This window comes from Oncorhynchus masou, chromosome 8 (assembly GCF_036934945.1).
Source record: "Oncorhynchus masou masou isolate Uvic2021 chromosome 8, UVic_Omas_1.1, whole genome shotgun sequence".
NCBI classification, from domain to species: Eukaryota; Metazoa; Chordata; class Actinopteri; order Salmoniformes; family Salmonidae; genus Oncorhynchus; species Oncorhynchus masou.
This window is the reverse complement of record NC_088219.1, coordinates 9,740,467-9,752,328: the sequence shown is the minus strand read 5'-3', so window position 1 is coordinate 9,752,328 and position 11,862 is coordinate 9,740,467. Positions and strand designations below refer to the sequence as shown.

At 43.8% G+C, this 11,862-nt stretch overlaps 2 protein-coding genes across 2 annotated transcripts; both read left to right on the top strand.

Annotated features, from left to right (window-relative positions):
- Positions 1 to 990: 990 nt before the first annotated feature.
- On the top strand, positions 991 to 6,692 carry LOC135543732 (olfactory receptor 52E8-like). Its single transcript, XM_064971093.1, has 6 exons — positions 991 to 1,137; positions 1,924 to 1,976; positions 2,757 to 2,978; positions 3,150 to 3,266; positions 3,395 to 3,592; positions 6,440 to 6,692. Exons 1-6 carry the CDS (start codon positions 991 to 993, stop codon positions 6,690 to 6,692), a joined length of 990 nt encoding a protein of 329 aa, XP_064827165.1.
- A 3,537-nt stretch (positions 6,693 to 10,229) lies between these two features.
- On the top strand, positions 10,230 to 11,201 carry LOC135543731 (olfactory receptor 10G4-like). The gene has a single exon (XM_064971092.1). The coding sequence runs from the start codon at positions 10,230 to 10,232 to the stop codon at positions 11,199 to 11,201; it is 972 nt and encodes a 323-aa protein (XP_064827164.1).
- Positions 11,202 to 11,862: the final 661 nt, after the last annotated feature.

Sequence of the window (11,862 nt, the reverse complement as noted above, 5' to 3'; positions counted from 1 at the left end):
GTAAGACCAGGTAAGACTTAGTTCCTGCAGTATGTAGTTGTACCATGTTAGACTATACAGTATGAGGGTTTCAACAGGTAAGAGTTATTCTAATGGAGGGAACGTGAAACCAATATCACCTTTCCAGTGCTATTCCTTGGTTTATTCATTAGAATTGTTTAACTGTATCTGAGGTAAAAGTCAAATGGATTCTATTTTTTAATTTGTTGTCAGATAAAATAATTGTATTCTTCTTTTTTAAATGATATAACATTAACAATAGACAATTGAAAGTGGATATTAGCCTTTGTATTTTTTTTTTACATTTTACTCCTTTTTTCTAGGCTAGTTTAGAAGAAAGATGGTGTTCAGAATACAACACGGGTTCTTTTTTTATTTCTTTTTTTTATTTTTTGCCCCCTTTTTCTCCCCAATTTTGTGGTACCCAATCGTTAGTAGCTACTATCTTGTCTCATAGCTACAACTCCCGTACGGGCTCGGGAGAGACGAAGGTTGAAAGTCATGCGTCCTCCGATACACAACCCAACCAAGCCGCACTGCTTCTTAACACATCGCGCATCCAACCCGGAAGCCAGCAGCACCAATGTGTCAGAGGAAACACCGTGCACCTGGCAACCTTGGTTAGCGCGCACTGCGCCCGGGAGTCGCTGGTCGCTGGTGCGCGATGAGACAATGATATCCTTACCGGCCAAACCCTCCCTAACCCGGACAATGCTAGGCCAATTGTGCGTCGCCCCGCGGACCTCCCAGTCAATGCCGGTTACGACAGAGCCTGGGCGCAAACCCAGAGTCTCTGGAGGCACAGCTGGCGCTGCAGTACAGCGCCCTTAACCACTGCACCACCCGGGAGACCCATTTGCCTTTGTTTTGATGATGTTTCACTCATTGCAATGTCTCAACAGGTGAATTAAAAAACAGTAATGTATTTATTTTATATTTCCACAGATTATTACAAGCCAGGAGGAATCACTGATAACACCACCAGTCAGGATGAGTTACCTGACCTCTGACCCTAACCAGACAGAGAACATTGACCCCATTATCCGACCCCCTTACTTCTTCATCAGTGGTTTCATCGACATCCCCCACATGGAGTACTATTACGTCTTCCTCTGCTTCGTATACATCATCTCTCTGGTTAGTCCATAGCTCTGGTCTATGCTGTTACAAACTAGCTCTGGTCCAGTCTTTTATTAACTTGCTCTGGTCCAGTCTTTTATTAACTAGCTCTGGTCCAGTCTGTTACAAACTAGATGTAGTCCAGGATGTTACTAACTATCTATGTTCCAGTCTTTTATTAACTAGCTCTGGTCTTTGCTGTTACAAACTAGCTCTGGTCTACGCTGTTACAAACTATGTGTGATCCAGGCTGATACAAACTAGCTGTAGTACAGGTTGTTGCAAACTAGCTCTGGTCCAGGCTGTTACAAACTAGCTTTGGTCCATGCTGTTACAAACTAGCTGTAGTCCAGGCTGTTACAAACTAGCTCTGGTCCAGGCTGTTACAAACTAGCTTTGGTCCATGCTGTTACAAACTAGCTCTGGTCCAGGGCGCAACTAACTAGCTGACGTCCACAATGATTTGATTTTATCCACTTGATTAACTAGAAAAGGTTTCACTTTCCTATCGAAAGCACACCTTTTTTGAACTTAAGAAAACCTGATATGGTGCAGTTGCATTTCAGCTGGGGTCCTATAGCACCACATATAGTCAATGGCCAAATGAATGTACCTATAGATACATTATGGGTCACGGTGCCTCCTGTGTGTGTGTGTGTGTGTGTGTGTGTGTGTGTGTGTGTGTGTGTGTGTGTGTGTGTGTGTGTGTGTGTGTGTGTGTGTGTGTGTGTGTGTGTGTGTGTGTGTGTGTGTGTGTGTGTGTGTGTGTGTGTGTGTGTGTGTGTGTGTGTGTATTGGGTCTAGGTGGGCAACACCTTCGTCATGATGGTCATCTACATGGACAACAGTCTCCACAGGTAATCAGTCCTCTTTTATCTCAGTGGTAATAATACAGCAGAATTCTACCTTTATTGGACTGTATTTTTGCAGTTCCAGAACCCAACCAGATGAACCACAACACACACAACACAAGCTGAAGCAGCACAGGGGCTCTGGCTGCTAGTTCACTCCTTTTAGATTCCCCCCCATCAGCTCGGGATTTCAACTGTATCCCTGGTTACCGGCCTGCCTCTCGATAAGGCATCTGAATGAAAACCACCATTAGATTCAGCTGGATGGTCTATAGTTGATTCTGAATGAAAACCACCATTAGATTCAGCTGGATGGTCTATAGTTGATTCTGAATGAAAACCACCATTAGATTCAGCTGGATGGTCTATAGTTGATTCTGAATGAAAACCACCATTAGGTTCAGCTGGATGGTCTATAGTTGATTCTAAATGAATACCACCATTAGGTTCAGCTGGATGGTCTATAGTTGATTCTGAATGAAAACCACCATTAGGTCAGCCGGATGGTCTATAGTTGATTCTAAATGAAAACCACCATTAGGTTCAGCTGGATGGTCTATAGTTGATTCTGAATGAAAACCACCATTAGGTTCAGCTGGATGGTCTATAGTTGATAACTTACACATTACAAATGACAGTGTAAAGATGTTTAGGATCTGCACGTTTTGTTTACTTCTTCACTGATTGGTTGAATTTACCTTCTCTGTAATTGTCTATGTCCTGTGTCTAGTGCAGATACAAACATTTCCCCATGGAGATAATCAAGTCAGGATCTTACCCTTACAGCCCCAAGTACATTGCTGTGTTCAACCTGGCCTTCACAGACGTGTGTGGGAGCACTGCCATGGTCCCCAAGCTACTGGATATGTTCCTCTTCAGCAGACATCTCATCTCCTACAACCAGTGCCTCACTAGCCTCTTCTTCATCTTCCTCTTCCTCAACATGCAGTCCTTCAACCTCACCATCCTCTCTTACGACAGACTGGTGGCCATCTGCTGCCCGCTCAGGTCTCAGATAATACATCAAATCTAATAATTCAAAAAATACAATTGAAAAGGCCTTCATAATTGCCCTTTGTGTGATAATAATGTTTCTGCTTTCCCTGACAATTCAACCTGATATATGAATACACTGCATCTAAAATCCCTGTTAACAGCTTCTTTCCACTGTCCACACAGGTACCATATGATAGTGACTCACAGGTCCATGTTCCAGCTGACGGGTGCTGCCTGGGCGTTTGCTGTGTTCCTGGTGTTGCTGGCTGTGTGCCTCATCACCCGACTCTCCTTCTGCCGGTAGGTGGCTGAGGACGTGAACCTGTTGCCGAAAGGTTCCCGGTTTGAATCCCGGGCCGGGGGCTGTAAAAATAAATGATCAGTTGATCACAGTAACATGTGGACAATGAAGATGTATTGTATTGTAGGTCTCTGGTGATCAACAGCTACTTCTGCGACCACGGTCCCCTGTTCCGTCTGGCGGCCCCCTGTTCTGATGTGGTCCCTAACATAATAATATCTTATCTCAACCCCAGTATAATCCTATTGTTCCCCATGATCTTCATCATATCATCATACATCTGTATCACACACGCCCTGTTCACCATCACACTGCCCCAGGACAGGTGAGAAGTCATACTGATCAGAGTCAGAGATTTAGCCAGAGATTTTGTTTATAGACAAATAAATACAGTGCCTTGCGAAAGTATTCGGCCCCCTTGAACTTTGCGACCTTTTGACACATTTCAGGCTTCAAACAAAAAGATATAAAACTTTCAGTGCAGCAAACTCTCTCCAGAAGTTCAGTGAGGATCTCTGAATGATCCAATGTTGACCTAAATGACTAATGATGATAAATACAATCCACCTGTGTGTAATCAAGTCTCCGTATAAATGCACCTGCACTGTGATAGTCTCAGAGGTCCGTTAAAAGCGCAGAGAGCATCATGAAGAACAAGGAACACACCAGGCAGGTCCGAGATACTGTTCTGAAGAAGTTTAAAGCCGGATTTGGATACAAAAATATTTCCCAAGCTTTAAACATCCCAAGGAGCACTGTGCAAGCGATAATATTGAAATGGAAGGAGTATCAGACCACTGCAAATCTACCAAGACCTGGCCGTCCCTCTAAACCTTCAGCTCATACAAGGAGAAGACTGATCAGAGATGCAGCCAAGAGGCCCATGATCACTCTGGATGAACTGCAGAGATCTACAGCTGAGGTGGGAGACTCTGTCCATAGGACAATAATCAGTCGTATATTGCACAAATCTGGCCTTTATGGAAGAGTGGCAAGAAGAAAGCCATTTCTTAAAGATATCCATAAAAAGTGTTGTTTAAAGTTTGCCACAAGCCACCTGGGAGACACACCAAACATGTGGAAGAAGGTGCTCTGGTCAGATGAAACCAAAATTGAACTTTTTGGCAACAATGCAAAACGTTATGTTTGGCGTAAAAGCAACACAGCTCACCACCCTGAACACCCAATACCCACTGTCAAACATGGTGGTGGCAGCATCATGGTTTGGGCCTGCTTTTCTTCAGCAGGGACAGGGAAGATGGTGAAAATTGATGGGAAGATGGATGGAGCCAAATACAGGACCATTCTGGAAGAAAACCTGATGGAGTCTGCAAAAGACCTGAGACTGGGACGGAGATTTGTCTTCCAACAAGACAATGATCCAAAACATAAAGCAACATCTACAATGGAATGGTTCAAAAATAAACATATCCAGGTGTTAGAATGGCCAAGTCAAAGTCCAGACCTGAATCCAATCGAGAATCTGTGGAAAGAACTGAAAACTGCTGTTCACAAATGCTCTCCATCCAACCTCACTGAGCTCGAGCTGTTTTGCAAGGAGTAATGGGAAAAAATGTCAGTCTCTCGATGTGCAAAACTGATAGAGACATACCCCAAGCGACTTACAGCTGTCATCGCAGCAAAGTATTAACTTAAGGGGGCTGAATAATTTTGCACGCCCAATTTTTCCGTTTTTAAATTTGTTAAAAAAGTTTGAAATATCCAATAAATGTCGTTCCACTTCATGATTGTGTCCCACTTGTTGTTGATTCTTCACAAAAAAATACAGTTTTATATCTTTATGTTTGAAGCCTGAAATGTGGCAAAAGGTTGCAAAGTTCAAGGGGGCCGAATACTTTCGCAAGGCACTGTATATAGACATATTGCTCTGATACTGATTGTTGTGCTGCCTCAGATATACACTACAGGACCAAAGGTATGTGGACACCTGCTCATCAGACATCTCATTCTAAAATCTTGGGCATTAAAATGGAGTTGGTCCCCCATTTGCTGCTATAACAGCCTCCTCTCTTCTGGGAAGGCTTTCCACTTGATGTTGGAACATTGCTGCTGGGACAAAGCTTCCATTCAGCCACAAGAGCTTTAGTGATGTCGGCCACTGATTTCGACAAACCACTTCTGTATGGACCTCGCTTTGTGCACTGGGGTATTGTCATGCTGAAATAGGAAAGGTCCTTCTCCAAACTGTTGTCACAACGTTGGAAGCCCAGAATCCAGAATGTCATTGTATGCTGTAGCGTTAAGATATCCCTTCACTGCAACTAAGAGGCTTGAGGGACCTCGCCCGAACCATGAAAAACAGCCCCAGACCATTATTCGTCCTCCACTAAACTTTAGTTGGAACTGTGCATTGGGGCAGGTCGAGTTCTCCTGTAGTCTGCCACACCCAGAATCGTCCATCGGACTGCCAGATGACGAAGCGTGATTCATCACTCCAGAGAACGTGTTTCCACTGCTCTAGAGTCCAATATCTGCGAGTTTTACAGCATTCCAGGAGACACTTGGTCTTGATCACAGTGAGCTTAGGCTTGTTTGCGGTTGATTAGCCATGGAAACCCATTTCATGAAGCTCCCGAAGAACAGTTAATTACTTCCAGAGGCAGTTTGAAACTCAGTAGTGGGGACAGATGATTTTTATGTGCTTCATTACTCTGCGGTCCCGTTCTGTGAGCTTGTGTTGCCTACCACTTTGAGGCTGAGCCGTTCTTGCTCCTAGACATTGGCAATCTCCAATAACAACACTTACAGTTGACCGGGGCAGCTGACTGGCTGGTTGGAAAGGTAGCATCCTATAACATTCTATACAGTTTTATACACCTGGGTGTGGCTGAAATAACCGAATCCACTAATTTGAAGGGGTGTTCACATACCTTTGTATATATAGTGTATGTTGTTCTAGTGATAAATGCTGTAAATACTGAGAATGTCATTGAACTGGATAGATGATGACTCACTGTACTGACACTTGTGTCCTTTTCTCTCTCTCCCCTCTTTCTCTCACTCTCTCTCTCCCCCTCGTTCTCTCCTTCACTCTCCTTCTCTCACTTTCCCTCTCTCTACTTCTCTCTTCCTCTCTCTCCCTCTCTCTCCTTCTCTAATTTTCTCTCTCTCTCATTCTCTCTCTACTTCTCTTTCTCTCTCTCTCTCTCAGAGTCAGAGCCTTGAAGACGTGTACCTCACACCTGATACTCGTAGCCATATTCTACCTGCCTATTAATATCACCTACCTCCTTCACCCAATCATACCAACCAACGCCCGGATCATCAACCTCTCCCTGACCTCGGTGCTGCCGCCCATGCTCAACCCCATCGTATATGTTCTAAAGACAGAGGAGTTTAAGGAATCGGCCAAGAAGCTGCTTAGTAAAACAGGAGCACAGCGAGCTTTGGTGCCGATCCAATGAACATGAAGTGTTACTATTTATTTATATCTCTATGTTTTTGATTGAAATGCTGTGTAAGATATACTGTATCTGCCATAGTGAATTATGTTTTTCTTAAATTAAATATTGATATTATTTTGGTAATATGTCTTTAAAGCCATATGGAAAATGTCATAATAAAAAGGCTGGATAAAACCCTAATACAAATCAAATCTATTTATAAAGCCCCTTCTACAGCTCAGTTTCACAAAGTGCTTAGCAAGCAGAAGTTACCATATAGATAGATACCTGTATGTCAGCCAACCCCTGCATGATGACCTCACCATAGACGTCCTATAACCAGGGCTTGAATTCAGGGGGTATGTGGAGATATGCCAGACCCTTGTTATAGAAAATGGCAAAAACATACCTCTTGTTAGCTTAAGATTTTGAAGGGGAAAATATTTACCTGATTATATTAAGTGATATATGACGATGATCTTGGACTTCAAATCAAGTTGTCAAGTTAATTCAATGTTCAAAGCGTCCTCATTACACCTGACTTGAGATTGGTATTTTATTGTAATTCCATCTTGGTCACAGACCTAAACCTTCCAGGATTCCAGTGACCAATTAACAGCTGCTTTTACAAAAGAAAACTAGCCAGGGGCTCTTGCCCACGGACCCTCCTAGTTTCCTGGAACATGGCTTACGAGCAGTCAGTCCTAATCTCTTACACTGCTACATTCAAAACGCCAGTGATATTTCTACATCAACAGTTTCCATCAAATACTATCATGTGTTTTGGTGTCTGGTCTATGCCGTGACGGTCATGGCTAACTCCATCATGACTGTTATCTACCTGGCCAGGAACCTCCACACGGCCAAGTACGTTGTTAGCTCCAGTAACACAAGTATTCTAATGTCACATAACTCTTTGCATAAATGTGGTATAATTTCTTAACAAGCAGCCTGGATATGTTAGTTTAGTTATAGAGCTGGTCCTATGAATCTGTTCAACTTTCAACAGTTTTATCTTTATTTTTTTTATTTTTTTTTTATTTCACCTTTATTTAACCAGGTAGGTTACCCGGATAAAGCACTGAATTAACTTCATTTAGTGCTAAACACGGCTGCTAGAATCTTGACTAGAACCAAAAATGTGATCAAATGACTCCAGTGCTAGCCTCTCTACACTGGCTTCCTGTTAAGACAAGGGCTGATTTCAAGGTTTTACTGCTAACCTACAAAGCATTACATGGGCTTGCTACTACCCAACTTTCCGATTTGGTCCTGCCGTACATACCAAGACGTACACTACCGTACATATCAAGACGTAGGCCTCCTTACTCTCTCTAGAATTTCTAAGCAAACAGCTGTAGGCAGGGCTTTCTCCTACAGAGCTCCATTTTTATGGAGAGACGCAGACTCGGTCTCAACCTTTAAGTCTTTATTGAAGACTCATCTCTTCAGTGGGTCATATGATTGAGTGTAGTCTGGCCCAGGAGTGGGAAGGTGAATGGAAAGGCTCTGGAGCAACGAACCAACCTTGCTGTCTCTGCATGGCCGGTTCCCCTCTCTCCCCTGGAATTCTCTGCCTCTAACCCTATTACAGGGGCTGAGTCACTGGCTTACTGGTGCTCTTCCATGCCGTCCCAGGAGGGGTGCGTCACTTGAGTGGGTCGAGTCAATGACGTGATCTTTCTGTCCGGGTTGGCACCCCCCTTTGGGTTGTGCCATGGCAGAGATCTTTGTGGGCTATACTCGGCCTTGTCTCAGGATGGTAAGTTGGTGGTTGAAGATATCCCTCTAGTGATGTGGGGGCTGTGCTTTGGCAAAGTGGGTTGGATTATATCCTGCCTGTTTTGCCCTGTCCGGGGGTATCGTCGGAAGGGGCCATAGCGTTTCCCGACCAATCCTGTCTCAGCATCCAGTATTTATGCTGCAGTGTGTCGGGGGATGGGGTCAGTATGTTATATCTGTTATATATTTCTCCTGTCTTATCCGGTGTCCTGTGTGATTTTAAGTATGCTCTCTCCAATTCTCTCTCTCGCTTCCTTTCTTATTCTCTCTTTGCTCCTCACTTTCTCTCTTCTTTCTTTCTCTCTCTCAGAGGACCTGAGCCCTAGGACAATGCCTCAGGACTACCTGGCCTGATGACTCCTTGCTGTCCCCAGTCCACCTGGCCGTACTGCTGCTCCAGTTTAAACTGTTCTGCCTGCGGCTATGGAACCCTGACCTGTTCACCAGACGTGCTACTTGTCCCAGACCTGCTGTTTTCTCTCTAGAGACTCTCTAGAGACAGCACGAGCGGTAGAGATACTCTGAATTATCGGCTATGAAAAGCCAACTCACATTTACTCCTGAGGTGCTGAACTGTTGAACCCTAGACAACCACTGTGATTATTATTATTTGCCCCTGCTGGTCATCTATGAACATTTGAACATCTTGGCCATGTTCTGTTATAATCGCTACCCGGCACAGCCAGAAGAGGACTGGCCACCCCTCATAGCCTGGTTCCTCTCTAGGTTTCTTCCTAGGTTCTTAGGTTCTGGCCTTTCTAGGGAGTTTTTCCTAGCCACCGTGCTTCTACACCTGCGTTGCTTGCTGTTTGGGGTTTCTGTACAGCACTTTGTGACATCAGCTGATGTAAGAAGGGCTTTATAAATACATTTGATTGATCGACTGACTGAGCTCCAGAGAAAGCGTAGCGTAGCATTTAATGATTACACCTGTGGTCTGTAGGTGTTTACACCCCAGAGAAAACATAGCTCCATTGCGTAGCGTAGCGTAGCATAAATAAACCTGTGGTCTGAAGGTGTTTACACCCCAGAGAAAACATAGCTCCATAGCATAGCGTAGCCATAGCATAGCGTAGCCTTTCTGTACAGCACTTTGAGATATCAGCTGATGTAAGGAGGGCTTTATAAATAAATTTGATTTGATTTGATATCGTCTAATGATTAAACCTGTGGTCTGTAGGTGTTCACTCCCCAGAGATACAATGCCACTCACTAAAGGAGATGCTATATCCTGAGGGGTATTCAGATCCAGGCGTCTCGATCCACAGTACCGATGGCCTTTTTTCTTAGTGGTAATTCACTGATGGGTTTTCAACAGTCATTCCCTGATAAGAGAGGAGAGATGAAAGCCAGCAGTGTTGCAGTCTGTGGTCTTATTGGCTGATGACTTTTGGATCTATAAATTGTGATGGTTTTGTTAAGATTTTCTTATGTCAAACTATATAGGTTTCCAAATAATGATATCCAAGACCAAAACTAAGGCCATGATTCAAAACCAATAAGCTGTCTCCTCCCAGTGGGTCCTGACCTATCATTGGGGAAACACCTCCCCCTCCTTTTCACCACGTGGCTTGGTCACCTAATGTATAAGTGCTGACAGTCACAGTGTCACAGTACACAGCATAGGGGTTTAAGAGTTCTGTCTACTCAGCTAGTTTCAATGGAGGGCTTTGATCGTGCGACTTGTGTCACCACTTGTTAGTGTCTTAGTTTAACTGTAGAGTTGTTGTGTTTATATATCATCTTTATGTCTGTGTAGGCTGATGCTTGTGTAGGATGTCTTCAGTGAATTTCACGGGGAAGAATGTGGAGGAGTTTACCATCACAGGCTTCGACCACCTCTCTCACCAGAAGCTCCTGGGCTTCCTCATCTTCATCACCTATTTCCTTGTGCTTCTGGGAAGCGGCACCAACATCTGCATCATTTTGACGGACAGACGGCTGCACACGCCCATGTACCTCCTCATCTGTAACCTGGCCGTGGTGGACATCATGTTCACCACCAGCACCAGCACCACCATGATCTCTGTCCTGCTGGGCGAGGTCAAAACCATCTCCTACTACTCCTGCATATCACGCATGTACATCTACCACCTGGGTGACATCACAGGGTGTCTGGCCCTGTCCGTGATGGCGTTGGACCGAACCATCGCTATCAGCAACCCTCTTAGGTATCACAGCATCCTGACTAACGCACGAATATTTGTGTTAATCATAGCTTCCTGGTTCATAGGTATAATATGCTTAGGAATTGCTCTTGCTTGGGCAGACTTTGACAACCTTCCATACTGCCAGCCAATCATTAGGTACGTCTTTTGTGATTACCCAGCTTTAATCAGGGCTGCCTGTGTCAACCCTGAACCTTACTTCCTGATTCCCACCATTCTGGCTCTATGGCTCCTCGCGGGCCAGTTTCCCTTAATTATACTGTCATACGTTAAAATCATCTACACACTACTGAGACTGCCAAACAGTGAGAGCAGAGCACAGGGGTTTAATACTTGTATTTGTCACATCATTGTGGTGTCCTGTTACTACGCTCCCAAGTTGGTCTCCGTGTTGTTGACGAGGATAGGGGTGAGGCTGAATCTGACAGAGCGTAACGCTTTAATGATTATAGCTACGCTGTTACCTTCTCTGATCAATCCTACAGTCTACTGTCTGAAGACCAAGGAGATTAGAAAGAGATTGGTTCAGATACTGTCTAGAAAAAAAAGAACTGTATCAATAAAATGTCAAAAAGGGTGAGTTATTTATTTGTTGTTATATATTTTGAGATAAACATAATCAAATACAGATGTGACTTGAATGACATGTTTAATCAAATCTCAAATGTAAAATGAATGTTTTGAGTCGGGAATGAAGAGGTATGAACCCTCACTAACATATATGAAAGCGCACTCTTCTTTTAAATATCAACTAATTAAAAAACCAATGGTTAAAATGTTGACACACAATACTAGTTATCGTTATCGGTTTGATAATTGTGCATGAAATCAATTGCAACAATATTGTCAAATTAATTTTAAGGGATATTAATTATCAAAAGGTAAATTAGGGAGTGCTTACATTTGTCCTGTTTCACACATGTACAAGTGTGTAACTTGTACAGTGTTTGGTGAAATAGAAATATCCCACTCCCCCCTGGGACAGATTGGGGTCATGGCATGGGATCATTATGGTCGTTCAAACATATCAAATCAGTGTTTATTGGTCGTGTACGCAGTTTAGCAGATGAACAATGCCTGCCCTTCAGGACATCTACAGTACCCGGTGTCACAGGATGGCCAAGAAGATCATCAAAGACCTCAGCCACCCGAGTCACGGCCTGTTCACCCTGTTACCATCTAGCAGGCGGAGACAATTCAGGTGTATCAAAGCTGGAACAGAGAGAATGAAAAACAGCTTC

Coding starts and splice junctions, on each gene's coding strand:
- LOC135543732 (XM_064971093.1), top strand. CDS start 991: ATGAGTTACCTGACCTCTGACCCTAACCAGACAGAGAACATTGACCCC. Junction 1,138..1,923: donor TCGTATACATCATCTCTCTG/GTTAGTCCATAG, acceptor TATTGGGTCTAG/GTGGGCAACACCTTCGTCAT. Junction 2,979..3,149: donor GCCATCTGCTGCCCGCTCAG/GTCTCAGATAAT, acceptor CTGTCCACACAG/GTACCATATGATAGTGACTC.
- LOC135543731 (XM_064971092.1), top strand. CDS start 10,230: ATGTCTTCAGTGAATTTCACGGGGAAGAATGTGGAGGAGTTTACCATC.